The sequence below is a fragment of the Neofelis nebulosa genome, chromosome 9, assembly GCF_028018385.1.
Source record: "Neofelis nebulosa isolate mNeoNeb1 chromosome 9, mNeoNeb1.pri, whole genome shotgun sequence".
NCBI classification, from domain to species: Eukaryota; Metazoa; Chordata; class Mammalia; order Carnivora; family Felidae; genus Neofelis; species Neofelis nebulosa.
Window position 1 is genome coordinate 129,121,092 of NC_080790.1, and position 19,483 is coordinate 129,140,574.

General features: G+C 44.4%; 1 protein-coding gene across 2 annotated transcripts in view; it reads left to right on the plus strand.

Moving 5' to 3' along the window:
- ARFGEF2 (ADP ribosylation factor guanine nucleotide exchange factor 2) overlaps nucleotides 1-19,483 on the plus strand; it is a 104,118-nt gene that overhangs the window by 23,546 nt on the left and 61,089 nt on the right. Inside the window, exons 4-11 of one of the 2 annotated variants that reach the window (XM_058685888.1) lie at nucleotides 1,213-1,359; nucleotides 2,369-2,548; nucleotides 3,010-3,244; nucleotides 12,319-12,387; nucleotides 14,265-14,416; nucleotides 17,034-17,164; nucleotides 18,316-18,550; nucleotides 19,192-19,291. In XM_058685888.1, coding sequence (XP_058541871.1) covers nucleotides 1,213-1,359; nucleotides 2,369-2,548; nucleotides 3,010-3,244; nucleotides 12,319-12,387; nucleotides 14,265-14,416; nucleotides 17,034-17,164; nucleotides 18,316-18,550; nucleotides 19,192-19,291 — 1,249 coding nt within the window. The remainder of the gene's footprint in view (nucleotides 1-1,212; nucleotides 1,360-2,368; nucleotides 2,549-3,009; nucleotides 3,245-12,318; nucleotides 12,388-14,264; nucleotides 14,417-17,033; nucleotides 17,165-18,315; nucleotides 18,551-19,191; nucleotides 19,292-19,483) is intronic. The other variant, XM_058685889.1, reaches the window with a different exon arrangement.

Here is a 19,483-nt window from a genome sequence, read left to right on the forward strand (position 1 = left end):
GTTTTTTTCTGCTTACTGAATGGCGATGCTTCCACAGTCAGTGATGGGGGAAGCCAGTGAGAAACGGAGTCCGGCCTCTGCAGAGTGGCAGGTTTTCCTAGCACCGTAGATAATCTTAGGACCTTGTGTCATTTTGTGTGTGTGGAGGCAAGGATGTGACCAATCAGGAACCAAAAAGGGTAAAAAATAGAACAGCATTTTAAAGAGTCTTTGAGTCAGTGGAAGCAGAGAATGCCTTAGAAGTCACATATCCTAGAGGGGTTGTGTCAGATGAGTGATTCTTTTTATCTGGGCAGCCTTCAAAATAACCTGGACAGCTTGGAGAAAAACACCAATTCCCAGGCTCTACCCCAGAAGTTATGATTCTGCAGGTCCGGGTTGAGGTCCGGGAATCTGTATGTGTAATGGGCTTCCTCAGGTGATTGTGAGTCTCACGCAGGCTGGAAATCATCCTGCCCCTGACCTTTGGGTTCCTTTCCAGCTTTCAGATTCTCTGTGGTGAAATCCAGGTCATGAGTGAGGTGGCACAGGCCTTTGAAAGGCAGCCCCTCTGCAACCCAGTCTGTCGCCTGACCCAGAGGGCATGGCCCAAGTGACCCCTCACCTCTTCAGCCACAGGGTTGACACACGTCTAATTCATAGGTGCAGAATTGAGTTCCCCCTCAAGCAAGACACGTGATCAGTTGTTTCCTATGTATCTTTCCTTTTAAAAAGAAAAATCCATACATACGGATTTTTAACGGCTCGTGATACAATTTATATGCACACAAGTCACCCATTGAAAGTGTACAATTCAGTGATTTTTGTACGTTGACAGGTGTACAACGATCACCACGATCAAATTCTAGACCATCTTTATCACTTCAGAAAGAAAGTGGGCTCGTGAGTAATCACTGCCCGTTTCGCACTGATGACTTCCTGTCTCTATTCCGTACAGATTTTAGTCCCTCAGTCCTTCGCACTAGTGGTTGTGTATTGGCGATTGTCCTACACTCTGTTCCACTGGACACCGTTTCACCATCCTGAGGCTCTCCTGCCAGGGGACACAGGGTGAACACTGTGCCCAGAGGGTGGCTGTGTCCGCTGTGCGCCGTGCCCCGGGAGAACAGAGACATCTGTGGGAACCAGAGGTTAAGCACTTCCTTTGCTGCCATGGGCAGCCTCAGTCCTTGTCAGGCAGAAACTTTTCATGTCTGTTCTTTCTGTATTTAGAAACTCATCGCATATGGGCACATCACTGGCAACGCCCCCGACAGTGGAGCCCCAGGGAAGCGGCTTATCGACAGGATTGTTGAAACCATTTGCAACTGCTTTCAGGGCCCTCAGACCGATGAAGGAGTTCAGTTACAAATAATTAAGGTATTTCTGTTTGTTTGCCTGATCTGGATTTTAAATAAGAAAGCTAGTGTCTTTTGGGAATTTGGATTTCTAATTTGCCATGTGTTAGTTGTCTCAGGTGGTGCTGAGCTGGAACAGAAGAGTGTAAGCATCACTTACATCTTTTGTTAAGTGTCAGAATTTATTAGCCCAGGCTGAGACAAGAAGAGTGGAACCAGGTGTGTTTTCAGAGTAAACAGTTCCGCTAATAACAATGTAAATTGCTTGTCAATTGGATCGGCTTGAAATCTCCTGGTGTTTCTCCTTGAAATTCTGGATTCCCAATCTGCCATTTCTCAGTGGGTCCTTGTTGATAATCTTATACCAGTCTGCCCCTTGTCCTGCACCCCCGCCCCCGTTCCATTTCCCTGTTCCATTCCAACCCCTCCCCCCATCCCATTTATCCCATTTCCCTGTTCCATTCCAACCCCTCCCCCATCCCATTTATCCCATTTCCCTGTTCCATTCCAACCCCTCCCCCATCCCATTTATCCCATTTCCCTGTTCCATTCCATCTGCTTGTTGGGAAACAGGATCTGGATGGGTGTGGCCAACATTCCAGATCTTAAGTCCTAACTGTATTAGCTTTGTGTGGGACGCTTCCGTGTTGGCCACTCCCCAAGCTCTCTTGGAAACCCTCCAGGGAACTAGGACACTGACCGCCTATCAAAACCTGTATATTTTGTGATTAATATAGACGAGATAGAATGAGAGCAGTTTCCCTCCCGAGAGAATGGTCTGTATTTTTGGCTCTTAAAAAAGTAAACGGGTAGAAAGCCCTCTTCAACACAACTTAATTAGCATCAAATAATTTGGATTTTATAGAGTTACTAATTATCTTTAAACTCAGAGCAATGGGGAGTTTTCGTCAGAGCCATCTTAAAATTTATGAAACCAAAACAAAGCTAAACCCTGTATGAAAGTTTGGCTGTGGGAGGATGGGAAGCAGGTGGGTGTTTGTGAAGGTGAATGTTGTGGGTTTTCGTTTTAGGCTCTTCTGACAGCGGTGACGTCCCCACACATTGAAATCCATGAGGGTACTATTCTGCAGACAGTTAGGACATGTTACAATATCTATTTGGCCAGCAAAAATCTCATCAATCAAACCACTGCCAAGGCTACCCTTACTCAGATGCTGAACGTCATTTTCACCCGCATGGAAAACCAAGTGGTGAGTGGTAGCAGTTATCAGCTCCTAGGGATGCAACATCTTCTGATATGTGACTGTTTCACCTTAAAGTTTATCCCTTCTTCCTCTGAATTCTGTTTTTGTTCTTGTTTTAAAAGGCAGAGAAACTAGCATGAGTTTTGGAATCAACATTGAGAATTTGTTCTGAGTTTTATCAAAAGAATTTATCTCCTTTTTAAAATGTTATCCTTCTGGTTGGATTTTTTTTTTTTAAGCAACAGGCTGGCATATTTTCCGATCCTTCCCAAAATGCTGGGACTTTTTTTTTTTTTTTTTTTTAAGATTTTCTTATTTTTAAGTAATCTCTGTACCCAAGGGCGGGGGAGGGGTTGGCTCGAACTCACAACCCTGAGATCAAGAGTCGCACTCTCCACCAGCTGAGCCAGCCAGGTGCCCCAATGCTGGGACCATTTAGATCGAATCCCTTTTTTGTTGCCTTTTAGTTGCAGGAGGCCAGAGAATTGGAGAAACCAGTCCAGTCAAAACCCCAGTCCCCTGTGATCCAAGCTGCAACAGTGTCCCCAAAGTTCAGTCATTTGAAGCAGAGCCAGGCACAAAGCAAACCAACGACTCCTGAAAAGACAGATTTAACTAATGGTGAACATGCCAGGAGTGGTTCTGGAAAAGAGGGCTCAGAGAACGGAGATGCACCTGGTGAAAGAGGCCCGTCGCTGTCAGGTATGTCCTGGGCAATGTCCCTTTCCCACTGTGAGAGGGACCTATTTTGTGTCTGAGGGGCAGTTGAAGGAGCCTGGTAACATCTGCAGGAAAGCTCTGATAGCAGCTTGTCTATTTCTGGGCCTTCCCCTTCCCTGCTGCTTTTCTCTTGAACATAGCCAGCAAGGCATGATGTCCGATGTCAGCTGCGTGGTTTTCTCTAAATAGCCCCTGGAGTGCATCAGGCTACAGCTTCAGTGCAGTGGGTTCAGTTTGGGGTGTTTCTCTCCCAGTGGTTAACTGTTTGGGGAATTAGTCACTCAGTGCCTGCCTTATCTGCTCAGGGGAGGACAAGGGGACCTCATCTGTCATGTCACGTATACACGGACGGGATCTCTGCACTGTGCCCACAGCCTGGTAGTTAGTGGCTACTCGTGGACATCTGTGAAAGAAGCAGGAAGGCGGATGAGCGAGCGGGCAGATAGATGGACAGACAGATAGCTTTGTTTTCTCCTTCTGTGACCTAGTACGTTGCATGGTTTTTTGTTTGCTTTTTTTAAATGAAAGAGCTATCCCACAGCTGATTCTAGTCTCCACGTAAATGAAGCATCAGGCATGAGACGGTGGATTGGATTATCATAAGAGTATTTCTGAATGTTTGCATGTTGCCCTGGGCAGTTTTTATGAACCAGTTCTCAAATTCATATTTTTTTTCAGGAAGGTACCTTCCCGATGATACTTGTCCAGTATTTCTTCACTCTGGCTGCTTGGTCTGCATGAAATATCTGACCCATCTTTATACTTTATCTCATCTCTTCCTCTGTCCCATTATTGATGGCAGTTTCTGTTGGTCGTGTGTTCTGTGAAAGCATGCATATTTGAGAGCTTTTGTTCCTCTATTATTTATCGGAATGCTTGGCATACACAGGAGCGGACCAAGTGCTGTTGCTGGAAGGTTTTTCTGTGTCTTTACTCAAGGAAAGGACAAAAGAAACAGTTGCCACTAAGAAAGGCATGTGCCTGAGCACGAGCACAGAGTTGCTGTCTCCTCGGTCCTGCTGCCCTGTGTCTCGGGGAACGCGCTCAGAAACTACTGGCCCACCCTCTGTGTCTGTTACCGTCTTTGCCTTCTTAAGCTTTCAGGGCAAGGACCAGGTTTTTACTGTAACCCTTATCAGGCTGTGGTCAGTCCATAAGTATTAATATTTAAACACATGCGAGGTAGTAAGCGTAGCTGTGCAGATACAAATGTCAGTCTCTTTAGCTGCAGGAAGGTGCTTCCACTATAGCCCATTTTCTACATGGCATCCAAAGTGATGTCTTAAAAGCATGAATTAGATCCAGCACCCCCTCCCCCCCCGCCCCCCCCCCCCCCCCCCCCCGCCAACCCTCTCTGGTAATTTCCCATCGTATCCTATTCAGAATGAAATCTGTGCCCTCACTGCCCCGTGGCTTCCGAGGCCCAGTGTGACCAGCTCCTGCCCACCTGTCTATCCCCGTCTCACACCTCTTTCCCCCTTGTTTGCCACCCAGTGTGCAGGCGGTGTTTCTGTCTTGAAAGTGCCATGCGTACTCTTGTTGCTTTGCACTTCCTGTCCCTTCCCTGCCCCGCCCGCCCCCATCTTCAGGTATCCCTGTTTGAACTGATCACCCTCTCTGAAGCTGCCACTCCTTCTGCCCCATCAGCCTCTCTTCTTTCCTTCAAAGCACTTATTGTTACCTGAGATCACTGAAGGATTTATGTTCACTTATCCCTGGGCTGAGATCTAGACCGCTGTGTTCACCACTGTGTGCCCGACACCGGAATGGTACCCAACACTCACGGCAGACTGTCAGTAAATGCATTTTTTTGAATGAATGGGGGGGAAAAACTTGATTTCTAAAATGCGGTTTTGCAGAAACACCGTAACTTAAACTTCTGCAGTAACAAAGAATGATTTGTAATTCGTGTATTGCTGTGGGTTTTGTTGCCAGTACTTGGTGTCCTCTGCAAGGCTTCTCCCGAGAATATGGGAACCGGATTGCCGGTAAGAATCCAGTAGCAAACCCGCAAAATAGTGGGTCAGAATGGAAGTGGGTCTGTTCCCCTTAAAAAGAGTGAGTGGCTTCTGGTTCTCAAGATGTAGCTCTAAAGAAAGAACCTCTCCTTCAGAAGAAGGGGTTGAGCAGCCATAGAAACCAAAGAGGAAGGACAGCATGAGAGGCAGGTGGTGGAGGGGACGGTGCTGGGAGACGGCACCCTGGGCTGGAGTCCAGGCTGTCGAGGCCCACTGAGAGGCCCGGGCTCTGGTGTCTCTGCAATGGAGATGACACAGCCTGCCCTTCTGTGGGGTCCGTCCTGTAGTCCTCACCATCCTGGAGCCACCCCTCACCAGCTGGTCACTGTGTCAGGCACCCAGTTCGCCATCTGAGCACTCCACGTACATTTTCCTTTTTAATTCACCGAGAACCCTGCCCACGGCCTTCCTGGGATCACTTGCCTCCCACGGTGAAATTTGCATACATGGAGACAGTTCACCAGCAGACTTGAGTATCTCTGTCCACTGAGAAGTTTTTCATTCTAAGTTGATAAGTCAGTAATCATTTGGTAAATCTTTATCAGCTTGTCCAAGACATGCATTAGATTGCTCTTTGTAAACTTACAAAATGAGATCTTTGAACCTAAGATATGCTAGCTTCTGTGAATTTGGGGGCACAGCCAGCAGTCTCCCTAGGGGACTCACCCCATTTGTCCATTTACACTCCTCCTCATTGCCTGGCTAGTCTTGTCGATTTTTTAAAAAACAGCTTTATTGAGATACAGTTCACGTACCAGAAATTCACCTGTTTAAAATGTACACTTCAGTTATTTTTAGTATATTCGCAGAGCTTGCAGTCATCACCGCAGTCAATTTTAGAACATTTTCATTATACCCAAAAGAAATCCTGTACCCAGTAGCAGTCACTTTTTGTTTTCTTTCTTTTTTTTTTCAATGTTTATTTTTGAGCTAGAGCATGAGCGGGGGAGGTGCAGAGAGGGAGACACGGAACCCGAAACAGGCTCCAGGCTCTTAGCTGTTAGCACAGAGGCTGACAGGGGTCTCGAACTCATGGAGATCATGACCTGAGCTGAAGTTGGCCGCTTATCTGAGTGACCCACCCAGGCCCCCCACTTCTTCTTTTCTTTTAAGATCATTTTTAAGATCCTGACTTTTTGACTCCCACCATGCATGAGACATTAGCGTTTTTACATTTATACAGCTAATGAGTATTGTGGGTACATAAATACCTATGGGTTTAAACATTTCTTAGCTCATTTTTTCTTCTTGCATCTCATTCTTTAAGAGAAAAACAACCCAGTCCCTAAGTACTATACACTAGAGAAAAGCTATCCTCTTTTCAACCAATATGGAGATTCTGATCAGACAGCCTGGTTTCAGACCATGACTCTACCCTGTAGTAGCTCTGTGACCTTGGGAGAATCTTTAACCTCTCTGGGCTCAGGCTCCTCATCTGTAAAATGAGTCTACAGCTGGTACCTGCCCTGCGGGTCTGTGAGAGTCCAATGAGGCCAGTGACTGGCCCTGGGACCTGTGTAAGTGTTTGCTATAATTAGCTTTCAAGTAAATTTCAGCTTCAAAAGGGAATTAGGGAACAGTGGCAAAGAGTTAAGATGGTAACCAGAGGTGAAGGTGGTAGGCACGGTCCTGTAGAATAACATGAGCCTATTTTCCATGTTAGCACCCGATCTTCTGCTTTAGGAATTTTATTTCATTTTTATTTTTATTTTTATTTTTATTTATTTATTTATTTATTTATTTATTTATTTATTTATTTATTTTTTGTGGAGAAGACAAAAATTGTCTCAGAACAACACTTCATGAAAATAACAAAATGTACCCACAGGTCCCCCTCCTTTCTGACCTGTTCTTGACACAGGCTGTCTGGCAGGGAGGCTTCAGCTCATGGGGTTACAACATTTGTATAAGGGACATTTGTTGTGCAACAGGAGGTTGCCTAATGTATTTCTTCCTGTCGAGGAACCATACTGGTGTGTGGCTGGAATGTGATAGCAAACAGCTATGTTCCCTGATTTTTTCCCTCTAGTATTCTTACATGTTACCAAATGCTTGGACATTGGGCACAACCAAACCCCAGTTTCTAGGAAACAGGCATGTCACGTTTTCTTGTCACCATGGGTTCACATTTGTCCCTTCCGATCCCACATCTGCCTCTTCCCACTCTACTTTTCCCCTAGCGCTGTAGGACACAGCATGTATAGTTATTTACTATCCCAGCTAGAATGTAAGCACCATGAGGATCAGGATCTTCGTTTTAAACAGTGATAGAGTCCAAACGCCTGGAACGGTGCCAAACTTGTAGGCACTCAATATGTTAACAATATGTTAACTGCACGAATGAGTGAGTGCATCTTCCCACCCCACCTCCCCCCGTCCCCTATGGCCCCTGCTTTGCTGGACAGAAAGCAGGGATGTGGGTGGGTCTGTTTCAGATTCCTTCCATTTTTTCCCCAGTTATTCTTAGTTTGTGACTTTCATCCTCCAGGTTACCTCATGGTTCCAGATGCTGTCATTTTGCTCTAGGCAGAAAGGAGGAAGAGGGTGGGACTAAAGGACTCCCGGCTGAGTCATGCCCCTTTCTAAGGAGACTTTCTGGAACCCGATGCAATCCCCAGTAATTTGCGCTTACCCCTCATTGGCCGCAACTTGGTCAGATGGCTACCGTCTCTGCTAGGATGGCCAGGAATCTAGGGACAGCCCCTTCCAAAACAAAATTAGAGCTCTGTTAGAGGACTAAGGGTATGAGTCAGGACCTGGTGTACCCACCATGGAGGTTATTCTCCTGCTGGCTAGGGAGGGAATGGCAGCAAGGCTTTCTTTCATCTGAACGTATTCAAGGTGACCCTCTTAGGGACAGAGTCTATGAAACAGGTAGGATCTGGTGCCTAATCAGTAATGGCCAAATGGTGACTGTTGGACATCCCAGAGAACCAGCAAAACTGGAGTGTTTTAAGTATACTCTGAACCTTCCAAGGATTTGATTTGATTTGGTTTGGTTTCCTAACATTTGACAGCATGCTTGAAAGTTAAACACAGCAGACTTCTCAGTGGTTATTATGTCATCCAGAAAGGCCTCTCCTGAGACCTATCCCAGGCTGACATGAAGCAGTCCAGGGGTACTGTGGGAAGTCCTGCTACTTCTGGGCCTCTCTGGGGACTCTTCAGCAGCAGCTCCCTGTGCAGGAACCTTCTGTTGGAATTAGGGCTTCCTGTATCTCCCACCCCTTCCTAGCCCGAGAATATTTTGATTTTGCACAGGTTGCCATTATGGATCCAGCCTATTGAGGAAAATGAGTTAAACACTGTTATCCCTCCAAATAATGGTGGGCCTGATGCTGTTTAAGTGGAAAACTGCAGTGAGGGAAGAGGAAGATCCCTGTAGAAATGGACATTCTTCAGAATGAAAGATAGTGATGGCTTGAAGTAACTGAAACTGCTTTCCGCATGGTTAGTTGGGAAAGTTCAGTATGGACTTAGTCTCCAGGGCCAGGCAGATGACAGAGATGAGACGTCCTCTGTCCTGAGGGCACCTTATGAGCATCTTACCACAGTCACACTCTGCAGGCCTAAGAAAAATGAACCTTGCGCTCCTCACTCTCTGGGCGCCATTTGAAACGCTTTCTGGGTATTATTTTTATTGAATTCTCACGAGGCCCCAGAGGTAAGTGCTGTGGAAATCGTCCTTGTTCACTCCTGAGGGAACTGAGGTTCGAGCAGGTCAAGTGACCTAAGTCCCCACATTGGGAAGTGGCAGAGTGGGGACCTGAACCAGACACACTGGCTCCAGAGCCTTCACTCCTCCTTACCGTGTTGAAGTCACTTCCACAAGGGAACATTGTCTCTCTGATGTCTTTCAAATACCCAGCCCCGTCAGTCTCCCTTTTTCCGCACTCTTGACAGACATGTGTCACATTCCTGCTGACTGTGATAGCACCTGTCCTCAGTGGATGAAAGACCGTTGACCTTGGCAAGGACCGAGGCACCAGGACATCTGCAGAGTTCACACCCTGGCTACAGGGGGCAGTTACTCCTGGGTCCAGCCACTGTGGCCTGATGTTGCCAGATAATTTTTCTGAAGCCACATCTGGATTTTTATGACATGTCTCCCAGTTCTTAAATGTTCACAGCTAACCAGTGGAGTTTGACTGCATCCTGTGGAATGGGAGAACCTATTTGCAAACCATATATCTGATCAGGAGTTAATATCTAAAATATACAAGGAACTTATGCCACTCAGCAAAAAAAACAAAAACAAAAACAAACCCGAACAACCCACTGAGAAATGGACAAAGAACCTGAATAGATATTTCTCAAAAGAAGACATACAAATAGCCAACAGATACTTAAAAAGGTGCTCAGCTTCACTAATCATCAGGGAAATACAAATCAACACCACAACGAGATATCGCCTCACACCTGTTAGAATGGCTGTTATCAGAAAGGTGAAAGACAAGGGCTAGGTGAGCATGTGGAGAGAAGGGAGTCCTTGTGCCCCGTTGGCGGGAATGTAAATCAGTACGGCCCATATGGAAAACAGTATGGAGGTTTCTCAGAAAATTAAAAATAGAACTACTTTATGACCCAGAAGTTTTATGTCTAGGTATATCTCCAAAGGAAATGAAATCAGGATCTTGAAGAGATCATCTGCACTCCTGTGTTCATTTCAGCATTATTCATAATAGCTAAGATACAGAAATAATCTAAATGTCAAAAGATGAATGGATAAAGTGCAGACATACATACACGCTCACACACGCATGCACGCGCACACTGGAATACCATTCCACCTTAAAAAAGAAGAAAATCCTGATGTTTGTAACAACATGGATGGATCTACAGGGCATTGTGCTAAGTGAAATAAGCCAGTCACAAAAGGACAGATACTGCTGGGGGCACCTTGGTGGCTTAGTCAGTTGAGTGTCTGACTTGGGCTCGGGTCACGATCTCCCATTTCATGACTTAGGCCCCCACATTGGGATCGCTGCTTTCAGCGCAGAGCCTGCTTCAGATCCTCTGTCCCCCTCTCTCTGCTCCTTCCCTGCTTGCGCTCTCTCAAAACCAAAACATTAAAAAAAAAAAAAAAAAGGAAAAATACCATGTGATTCCACATAGATGAGGTGCCTAGAGCAGTCAGAGTCATTGACACAGAATGTAGAATGGTGGTTGAAGAAATGGGGAGGTACTAGTCAGGGGTACAGAGTTTCAGTTATGTAAGGGGCAGAGTTCTGGAGGTGCAAAATGCCAACAGTATAAACATAGTTAACAGTACTGTGTTGTACACTTGAAATTTGCTGAGTGTAGGTCTACGTGTTTTCACCACACACAGAAAAGGAAGAAAATGGTAACTGTGAGGTGATAGATGCGTTAATTAGCTTGACTGTAGTGATTATTTCACAGTGTATATGTATATCAAATCATCAAGTTGTGTACCTTAAGTATATACAAAGTTTGGGTTTTTTTTTTTAATGTTTATTTTTGAGAAGGAAAGAGACTGAGCGTGAGCAGGGGAGGGGCAGAGAGACAGGGAGACACAGAATCCGAAGCAGGCTCCAGGCTCTGAGCTGTCAGCACAGAGCCCGACACAGGGCTCGAACCCACAGACCGTGAGATCACGACCTGAGCCGAAGTTGAATGCTTAACCAACTGAGCCACCCAGGTGCCCCAAGTATATACAAGTCTTAATTGTCGCTTATACCTCAGTGAAGCTTGGTTGTGGTGGGGGTGGCGGGGAGCAGCACATATAGCATCAGAGAATGTTGGAACTGGGAAGGAAGTCGGAAACATCTTGTCACATGTAGATGAGGTGATTTTAGGTGGCTCATGCGTAAACAGTTTTTATTTTAATAGTTACATGTTTATTTTAACGTGCATTCAGAGAATATAATTAGTGCATAAAACCTGCGGTTTTGTGAATATTCTTGTTTAAGGTGAGTTAATGTAAAGAGCACTGTTAAATGTACACGTGTAATATACTGATACGAGTGATGCGTGAAAATGGCAAACGTAGTACGAGGATGCCCGAAGTCACACGCGGAGCTAGGCTAACTCCTGTTGTTTAGGTGAAGACGTGGGTACCGGAGATTGTCACTGCGGCTGTGGACTTTCTTTCATTCAAGCTCTTTTTTGCCCTCTAAGAAAAGGGCACACAACATCAACGTTTTCCAGAGATTTACTTAGCCATTTACATACTTACTATGTAGTTTCATTTGTCAGTCGTACCTCCATAAAGCTTGGGGCATGTGTGTGTGGTCGGGGAGGGGGAGCAAATAAATAGTTTGGGTGGGTCAAGTGCTCAGTGGAAATGAAAATACATTGTGCTGCTCTCTAGGACCTTTTGGGCCAAGCACAGAACTCATAAAAATAAGGGCTTGCTTGCAAGTCCTCATTGAGGAAGAATTTAAAGGGGTATTTTAGCTCTGTTAAGTTTTGGTCAGTGTGATGTTTGAAAAGGCAGTAATGTTTATTCCTAAAAGTCAAGTCCAGAACTGTTTACTAGTTCTCCCAAAACTAGTTTTAGAACAATCGGTGCTGAAGCTCTTTGCTTAAGTATTAACGGTGTACAGAATAATTTTACTTAAAATTTACTAAATCCTCACCACATTAGAAGTCTCATGCTGAGTTCTGGGGTCAGATTGTGGAGGAGTAGAGGCAGCAGGGGGCATGTCACTTCCCAAGGCCCTGGGGTACTGGATATGAAGGCACAAGAGAAAGCCCTGTCTTTTGTTCTGCTGAGCAGCGTAGCTGGATGAGATCCAGCTCCTGCCTCAAACTCTGGGGTGGTGGAGAGGGCCCTTGACCGCGTAGCTGTGACTTAAGAAGGAAGAGAGATCCACAAAAGGAAACTCAAAGTCATGGCAGACACTGCCTGAGAGTTTCCAGATTGCACAGGACTTGTTTTTCGTTGGCATAATCCGATTTGGCTTTGGAGAGGACTCGTTTGACCCCTTTGCCTTTTGAGATGTGACCTTCTGCCCCTTCCTTTGCTTTCCCTGGAAATACCCATATGTATTTGTTTATGTCTCTGGGTGTGTGTAGGGACTGATGACGGAGCCCAGGAGGTGGTCAAGGAGATCTTAGAAGATGTGGTCACATCTGCTGTTAAAGGTAAGAACCAAGAGCCCAGCCTTTCTTCCTACACACTCCTCCAAAAAAGTCCTTGGGCAGATGATTTTAGTGGTGGAGTGCCCACCCTTGGTGAAGTCATGGAAACTGAGTCTGCCTGTCTCTGCCCATCTTTCATGTGGAACTCAGAAATTACTTCTTTTTAGTGATTAATTTTATTCTCACTAGGGCCAGGTTCAGAGTTCAGAAAGCACAGTCTGACGGTGCTAGAATTGGGTGCTCCACACGAAAGACAGAAAGCCATTCCCATATATATCCAGCTTTTCCCAGGAGTGGCTGGGAGTCCTGAGGTGCTGCTGAATGTGCATGGCCAACCATTGATGTATCATGTCAGTGGGTATCCGATGCACAGGGAACCTTTGTTTTGTTAGTCTTCACTCATAGCTGCCTCAGTTTTATGGTGTGGTTTTGGTGGAATTAAACTTGTATAGCTCAGAATGACTGTTGGATGAGTTTTTTCTTTGTTTTTGCCCCAAATCTTACGTCAGTGCCTTTGTGTTGAACACTTGGTTCCAGGGGCAGTAAACCATTAGTGGATTGAGAAATCATTAACTTAGCAGGGGTTACAATCAGCCTTTCTTAAAGGAGAGAGAATAAAATGAAAATAGAACAGAAACTGAATACATCACGATGGTAATGTTAAGCACTGTTTCATGAAACGTGCTTCAGTTATTATATGCACATGTGTACTGGGTCTTTTTTTTTTTTTTTTTACCTTGAGAGAGAGAGCCCACATGCACACACACACGCACACACATACGTGTTGGAGGGAGGAACAGAGAGAGGGAGAAAGAGAATCCGAAGAAAGCTCTGCACTGCCAGCATGGAGCCAGACGCAGGGCTTGGGCCCAAGAACCTTGAGCTCATGACCCAAGCTGAAGTCAGACACTTGACCAACTGAGCCACCCAGGCAAGCCATTAAAATGCATTTCTTGCTGAGGGTCATGGTCAGAGAAGTTTGATACACTGCTCTAAGCCCTGTCCTTTTGTTAATTTAGGTAACCACCAATTTGTATTCATAGATTTCATTATTTATGTAATATAGAATTAAATTAATAGAACATAAAAATGTACACTCTGGTAGAAATGTCTTTAAAATAGAATAGTTTTGGGGTGCCTGGTTAGCTCAGTTGGTTGAGCATCCAACTTCAGCTCAGGTCATGATCTCATGGTTTGTGGGTTTGAGCCCCACATCTGGCTCTGTGCTGATAATTCAGGGCCTGGAGCCTGCTTCGGATTCTGTGTCTCTGTCTCTCTCTCTGCCCCTCCCCCACTCATGCTCTGTCTCTATTTCAATAAATGAATAAACATTTAAAAATTAAAAAAAGTAAAATAGAATAGTTTTAATTCTTTATCTTTCCCTTTTCACATGGCTGTCAGGAAGCTCAGATCTTTTTTTTTGGGGGGGGGGTCCCCCTCTCCCTCCGCTCCATGACTAAGGTCTTCTGTCATAACTATCAAATTCTTTTCATTTACATGGCTCTTCTTTAACACCTATATTAGTAGCCCCTTTAAAAACGAAAATCTGTGCTTTGCAGGTTTAGCTGCTTCTAACCTTTTCCAGAAGTGGACAGGGGTGGGTAGGCCGCTGTATTGCTGAATTCTAGAGACACCACTGACGTGGACTGTGGTATGAATGAAACCTCCAGGGAATGGGACTGTGGATAATGGACACATGTAAAGTCTAAGCACCGCTTTGGCCAAGCCTTTTTCTTTATTGTGTCAGTTCTTAAGGTAGTGCGAAGGGAAAAGGGAAAAAGCAGGAGCTGGCAAATCATGTGAATAACTTCTTCCTGGGGTCAGGCCACCTTTTAGACCAAGTACTAATTTGGTGATGACTTCTGCACCTGTGTTTTAAGAAGCAGCACAAAAGCACGGTCTGACAGAACCTGAGAGGGTCCCAGGTGAAATGGAGTCCCAGGAGTGTGCTGTGCCCCCAGCAGCTGATGAAGATTCACAGACCAACGGGATAGCGGACGACAGGCAGTCCTTGTCATCAGCGGATAATCTGGTATGCTGGTGATCCTCCCATACAGATGCCTCTCGAAGTTTCCTTTTTTAGAAGATGCAGATTTAAATCTCTAGCAGAAGAAGCGAGTGAAAACCAGCAACCCCTGTTCAGCTAGTCACACAGTCCTGGCCTGATACGCTTTGTATTAGTAGGTTCCATTCTCGGAATGTGTTACTGTTGGTTGTATAGGACATTGTTGTTAACGCTTGTTGTTCAGACTTGTAAAAACTTAGATTTCCTGCCCTTTTTCTTCTCCTTTAATATACATTCGTTACAGAAGAATAAGAAAATACAAAGCAGGAAAAATAGGGAAGTAAAAGTCATCTATAATCCCCTAACCTAGAGATAACACTTGGCCAACATTTTACTTACATCCTTCTAGATTTTTCTCCCCTTCTCATATTTTTTTTTCAGTTAGATGTAATCACACGAGATACATGCTGTTTTGTAACCTACTTTTTAAACTTGATGTGTGTTACGAACATCTTTCAGACTCCTAGATCAGTCTGCCATATTATTTTTCTTTAATAGCTTTGTTGTTCTCTCGAAAATGCTGTATATAAGCATTCAAACCAGGGAGAGATATGACGTTAACATCCCACCTGAACCCACTGCCTGCACCTTTTTACTAGTGTTTCTCAACCTTTTGCGTAATTATTAGCACCCCCCAAGCCTTTTTATATATTCCTTTTTCTGACTTACCACCCCCTTTCATGAATTTTAAAGCCACTGATAAACTGGATATCTGTTTATGTATTATATGTGTGTCTGTGCTTTATACATAAAAAGAATAAGATTTTTTTCAACCAGGCCCCATCCTTCCACCAAGTACCGATACCTGTCCCAGTCTTAGTCTGTTTGGACTGCTATAACAGAATAGCATAGATTGGGTGGCTTATAAGCAATAAAAATTTACCTCTCACAGTTTTGGAGGCTAGGAAGTCCAAGATAAAGGTACCAGCAGTTTTGGTGTCTGGTGAGAAACCATTTCCTGATTTACTAATGGCTGTCTTCTCACTGTGGCCCAGAGCTTTCTGGGCCTCTTTAATAAGGACACTAATCCCATTCATGAGGACTCCACCCTCTCGATATAATCACCTTCCAAAGTCCCCACCCTCCAAATACCATCATTTTGGTGATTAGATATCAGTTTATGAATGGGGGTGGGAGGCATAAGCATTCAGTCTATTGCAGTCCCCATGGGGTTATGTCATTTCCATTAAGAAAGGATGCACTAACAGGGATGTACTTAAATCTATATGAGGACACATGCCTTGTATACCAGGCCGTGACTTACTTTGTTCACTCAGCACTATTTTATGGACATCTTTCCACATGAGTACGTATAGACCTAACAAATTTTTTAAGTGGTCATGTAAAACTCTGTCATATAGATTACCATAATCTATTTTACCAATTCCCCATTAGGTTTTTATGTCATTTCAGTTTTATCGCAGGAAATGGTTCTATAATGAACATCCTTATAGATAAATCTTGTGCACGTCCTTAATTCTTTCTTTAGGATAAATTCCTACAAGTGATATTGCTGGGTCACGAGTTGGAAGCTTTAAGGCTTTTGTTCCTTAACATCACATTAGCCTGCTGGGAAGGTAATGCTCAAATTTCTGCCCACCTGTAGGCTATCAGTGCTCATTTCCCCATTCCCTCATTAAAACCGGGCAATAGAATTCATTCAGAATTTTGCTAGTCTGTTGGGAGAAAGATCCTGCCTTAATAATCAGTAGTAAGATTATTTAGGTGAATCTGTCATTTGCATTTCTTGGTAAATTGCTTGTTCATGTTTTTTTTGCCTGCTTTTCATTTCGGTGGAAGGTTTCTGTATTTCCTTAATGAATTATAACAACTTTTCATATGTTGAGCGTATTAATCTTTGTTGTATGTTACAAATACTTTTTTAATTTTTAAATATAGTCTTTTTAGTTAAAGAAGTATATTTTAAAATGCCTGTCATTTTCCCCTATCTACCCTGCAATAGCGTTCTTAGAAATACTGCTATCCAAGCTAATAGAATTACTTATACACATGACCCTTAAATAATGCCGGGGCTAGGGGCAGGCAGCCGAGAATCTGCATATGACTTTTCACTCCCCCAAAACTTAACTACTACTAACCTGTTGACTGGAAGTCTTACCCATAGCATAAACAGTTGATTAACACATATTTCATATATATGTATTATATACTATATTCCTAACAATAGACTAAACAAAATCATAAGGAAGAAAAATACATTCACAGTACTGTGTTTATCGAAAAAAATCTGCAGATAAGTGGATCTGTGCAGTTCAAACCCGTGTTGTTCAAGGGTCAACTGTATTTGTCTTAGATTTTTTAATGGTTTTATGTTTGCTCATTTATCATTAAGTCATCCATACCCACTTTTTAAAGGACAAGGAACAAGGTTTTAGAATTGCTATAATGACTCCCCTATCGCTCCTATTTTGACATATTGTCCCCTTCCCCACATTCCTCAGTTCCCCCATTGAATAAATAAAAAAATTTTAATTTCCATGGATAATTATATTTCTTATTTTTGAGAAGAGTTCTTATTTGGTTTTGACGGTTTGATTTTTCTCTTATTTGTTTCTAATCTCAGGAATCAGATGCACAGGGACATCAGGTGGCCGCTAGGTTCTCTCACATTCTCCAGAAGGACGCCTTCCTGGTGTTTCGCTCCCTTTGCAAGCTGTCCATGAAGCCCCTTGGTGAAGGCCCCCCAGATCCAAAGTAAGCGGACAGCAGTTCTTGACTGTGTATAACATAACCCAGATAACCCAGGAGGATCTTGGGGGTTCCAAAAAACCTCAGTGCCTTCTCCTATGGTTGCTGCAAATGCAGGAATTTACAGCTTTCCACATTCCTGGTGTCCCGACAGCCCTTTCATAATGTGTTGTCTCTGTGCCCACACCAACCAAGATTTTGCCCGGTGTTGCTTTCCTTGGTTTGTGTGTGAAAAATAGTCATTATATTGAATGTGCCCCCTCTGTTTCCTAACTAATGAATTTAATCCAGTGCAGGGTGGGCAGAGGCAGGACGTGTACAAACCTCACTTCCCTGCACTCATTGGAAACCTCTGCTTCCCTGAGTACAGATTTACGACTCAGATTGAACCCAGAGAAGCCAAAACATTCTTTGTAGTGAACAAGTTACTGCAAGGATGATAGCCCTTTGGAGCTGGAAAGCTGCATTCCCTCCTAGCTCGCTTGAGACCAACTCCACAGCCATATGAATTACTGTACCTCTTCTGAAAAAATGGGAATGTGGAAAATTGCCTTGCAGGATCAATTACATGAGATGATGTAATCACATCCTGAGTGCAAGGGCCCTGTACTTTATGAGTTTTATAGTCACTGTTATTATTAGTTGCTAATAATAATCTTCAGCTTTTCTGTTGAGACACAATGACCATTAAGGAGATGATTCAGGAAAATTTCCCTTTCTTTGCAGCCCTGCGGGTGGTGGTGGGGAGCAGGAGACAGGTGGATAAAGAGCACTGTTTGCATTGTCCATAAACATGGAGCAGGACACACGTTTAGTTTCACATGTATAATGTAAAGTAATTGATTCTATTAGGTTAGTTGTAGAACCAGCTTTCTGGAGTCAGTTTACACTCATTTTGCTCCTGCTGTATTCCCTATTTTTGGCACGGAGAGAAAAAAAGCAGGAGTTGGCAGTTCCGGTTCTCACAGTCCTCCGGGAGGGCCCACCTCATGCCATCTGCCCTCACTCTCTTGGCATTTAGGTGCAGGTGACAATCCTTACCTCACTGGCTCTCAGAAAACGCTACCCACTGGTAGAGAAGCAAAGCCTTGTCAAGAAACATGCTCCTTGAAATGGAATCTTGCAGGGCCGTCACCGTTTCTCCCTTTCTGTCCCAGATCCCACGAGCTGCGCTCCAAGGTGGTCTCCCTGCAGCTGCTTCTGTCCGTGCTGCAGAACGCGGGCCCCGTCTTCAGGACTCACGAGATGTTCATCAACGCGATCAAGCAGTATCTCTGTGTGGCGTTGTCCAAAAACGGCGTCTCTTCAGTGCCTGATGTCTTTGAGCTCTCTCTTGCCATTTTTCTTACTCTTCTCTCAAACTTTAAAATGCACTTGAAAATGCAGATAGAGGTATGGGCTCTGAAATGACTTTTTTTTTTTTAATGATGATGACGCTTATACTCAGTTAACCCCTGGTGACACAGTCTCCAGGAACTAGAGTTACACAGTCTACTTGCTGGCACCCCAAAGAAGGACTTTTTGAATGAGCAAGAGAGTACTTTTTCCTAAAAGTCCTTGCCCCAGAATCTTGCATGTGTTTCATTTTAACCAGAAGTTTAAATCAAATGGTCTGTATGCTGGACTCAGTCCCCTCAACATGTTTAGCCTATAAATTGTTTGAAATAACCTAAATAGTTGGCAAATCGAGAAGTCAGATTTTACGTGAAAATCCAGATTTCTGGTTTCTCTCAAAATCGTAACTTAGTGCACCTAACTGTGCCTGGCAGCTCCTCTTACTCGTTGCTCAGGAGCAGCTGGTCCTGTTTCCCGTGGGGCCCATGTTCTCCAGGTCACCGTGGGCCCACCCCACCCCACTAGCCGTTCCCACGGGAGGCCGGGGCTCCAGGGCGCCTCAGCAGTGCGTGTGTGCCTTGCTCTTTGACTTGTACCCAGGCTGCTTCGCTGTGCCCATCCCCTAAAGCCTTTGGGGTTTTTGAGCCCTAATTTAAACTGGATTAATTGGTGTCCTCCTTTGTCTCCATGCCATGTAGGTCTTTTTCAAAGAGATTTTCCTGAACATTTTAGAAACATCAACAAGTTCTTTTGAGCACAGGTGGATGGTCATTCAGACTCTGACAAGGATCTGTGCAGGTATTTTCACCCTGAGGGTGTGCTCAACCATTGACTTGCCCAGAAATGCTTCTGAAGCTTTGATTTTCCAGAATCCAGATTGAGCCCTTTACTTTATGCTATTAGAGTTTTAATGCAGTGCTGGGAAATCCTTACCTTAAAGGCTACTGTCTAGTCCTGCCCCACTTCTCGCTTAGAGGATGACCAGCTCAA